This window comes from Fukomys damarensis, unplaced genomic scaffold (assembly GCF_012274545.1).
Source record: "Fukomys damarensis isolate Sample0158 unplaced genomic scaffold, DMR_v1.0_HiC HiC_scaffold_9673, whole genome shotgun sequence".
In the NCBI taxonomy this organism is placed as follows: Eukaryota; Metazoa; Chordata; class Mammalia; order Rodentia; family Bathyergidae; genus Fukomys; species Fukomys damarensis.
Window position 1 is genome coordinate 1 of NW_022910585.1, and position 2,152 is coordinate 2,152.

Consider the following 2,152-nt stretch of genomic DNA (forward strand, 5'->3'; position numbering starts at 1 on the left):
GCAGGCTTGGTGGGAGGCTTCCTGAAACCAAATCAAAGATCTTCTCATTCTTATTAAAGCTCCATGCCGTGCCCACACAGGGAGTACTTTTCCCCTGTATACATATGTGATGTGCAAGTGAGACACACAGGCTTAACAGTTCTGCCAGGGTAGCAGGGGCGTAGCGGGGTGGGGTTAAATCTGGACACAACTTCTCTTTTTGAGTCTTGTCAGGTTGAAAGACAGCCTTTGTTCTGGTTTGAAGTTCCTTTTGTGCTGTGCTCTGATGCTTCCCCTCTTCCTCCACAGCTATGCATGCCCAAAGGGCTGTCTTTTAGGACACAGAGCGACAATAAAGACCCTCAGTTCCACTCGTTTATAATTACTCGGGAAGATGGCTCTCGAACCTATGGCTTTGTCCTCACTTTCTATGAAGAAGTTACAAGCAAGCAGATCTGCACAGCAATGCAGACTCTGTACCAGATGCACAACGCGGAGCACTGCAGCAGCGTTTGCGCCTCCTCCTCCTGCAGCATGGACTCACTGGCGAGCAGTGCTGATGAGGCTGACTCCACCTCCCTTCTGAAACTCCAGCGGTACAACTCTTATGATATCAACAGAGACACTCTGTATGTTTCGAAAAGTATCTGCCTTATCACCCCACTCCCCTTCATGCAGGCCTGCAAAAAGTTCCTCATCCAGCTTCACAAAGCAGTTACCTCACAGCAGCCGCCACCCTTGCCCCTGGAAAGCTACATCCATAATATTCTGTATGAAGTACCCCTTCCGCCTCCGGGGCGGTCACTGAAGTTTTACGGCGTTTATGAACCTGTCATCTGCCAGAGGCCTGGGCCCAGTGAACTCCCCCTCTCTGACTACCCTCTTCGAGAGGCCTTTGAGCTCCTGGGACTGGAGAATCTGGTGCAGGTGTTCACCTGTGTTCTGTTAGAAATGCAGATCCTTCTATACTCACAAGGTGGGTGTTCTTTGCCCTTCATTTTTTAAAAACAGGTACCTGTGCCCTCAACTACTGTGTTACCTTGAGTTATATTATTAGAACCAAATAATGAATATTCAGGAGTCTTTTGTTTCCCATCGAAGGAGCAGGTATGAATGAGACTAATGGCTGCAGTGTAGCTTTTCTTTGTGGCCACAGCAGCTATGGAGAGAAACAGCAAAGAGTATAAAAAGTATTACCCTGAAAGATTTTGTTGTATTTATTTTTTTAATAAAAAATGGCCTTTTTTCTGTCAATTCATAGTCATCATTAAAGAAACATTCTTTCTTTTCATAATGAGAGCGGGAAATGAGAGGGAACCTGTAGTCTTCCCACTCTTCACAAATCAGTAAAGGTGCCTAGGAAAACTCGGCTACACTGAGAAGAGGAAGTGACAGCACTGACGCTGGCCTTTTTAGCATCGCACTCACACGCAGGAGGAAGAGGTGTACAGGGGGACAGTGTGACTTTCCCAGTTCACAGTGAACTCAAATTGTGTCTGTGGCCTTGGGTGTTTTGTTTTAAGACATAGAAGAGAGAAGTTATCTTTATGATAATTATTTATTCAAAATTCTCCAAACACACACTTTAAAAATATCAAACTGGGCTCAGTGGTAGAACATTTGCCTTGCACACGAAAGGCCCTGGGTTCAATTACCCCCGCCTTTGAAAAAAAGGAAAAGAAAGAAACTAACAGATGTAGGACTTTTTTAACCACTACATTTGCAGTAACTAATGTTGATCCTAGACTAAGATACCAGTTCCCATCTGAGAATGAATTTACAGAAGAAATAGAGATGTGTAGTGAGGAAATTATCAATTCTAAATTATCATGGGTAGTGAGGAAATTATAAAATGGAATCTGTGGATGGATCCTTTGGAAAATGTGACATTTGGGTTAAGATTTTACTAATTTAAATTTGTGTTTAGTCTGGCAGAGTGAGTTGTAGTGCAATCTCCCAACTGCTGCTGTCAAGCTTATTTTACACTGCTGTTGTTTTTATTTTTCTATTTTAAATTATAAATGAGGCTGAGCCAAGTAGGCTATATTTGTACTCCCCATCTTGTGTGTGTGTTGACACTATTTGTGTGTTGACAGCCCATCATGAGGTTGTGCTTTCTCTCAGTTGTGCTACAGGATGTTCTTTGATGGTGTATTCCAATGTCTCGGTGTTG

At 43.5% G+C, this 2,152-nt stretch overlaps 1 protein-coding gene across 1 annotated transcript; it reads left to right on the forward strand.

Annotated features, from left to right (window-relative positions):
* Nucleotides 1-156: 156 nt before the first annotated feature.
* Nucleotides 157-1,555, forward strand: LOC117284926 (DENN domain-containing protein 5B-like; the record flags this gene model as incomplete). Its single annotated transcript, XM_033760620.1, has 1 exon — nucleotides 157-1,555. A coding segment is annotated over one exon (828 nt), but the record flags the coding sequence as incomplete, so codon positions are not given.
* Between the last annotated feature and the right edge of the window lie 597 nt (nucleotides 1,556-2,152).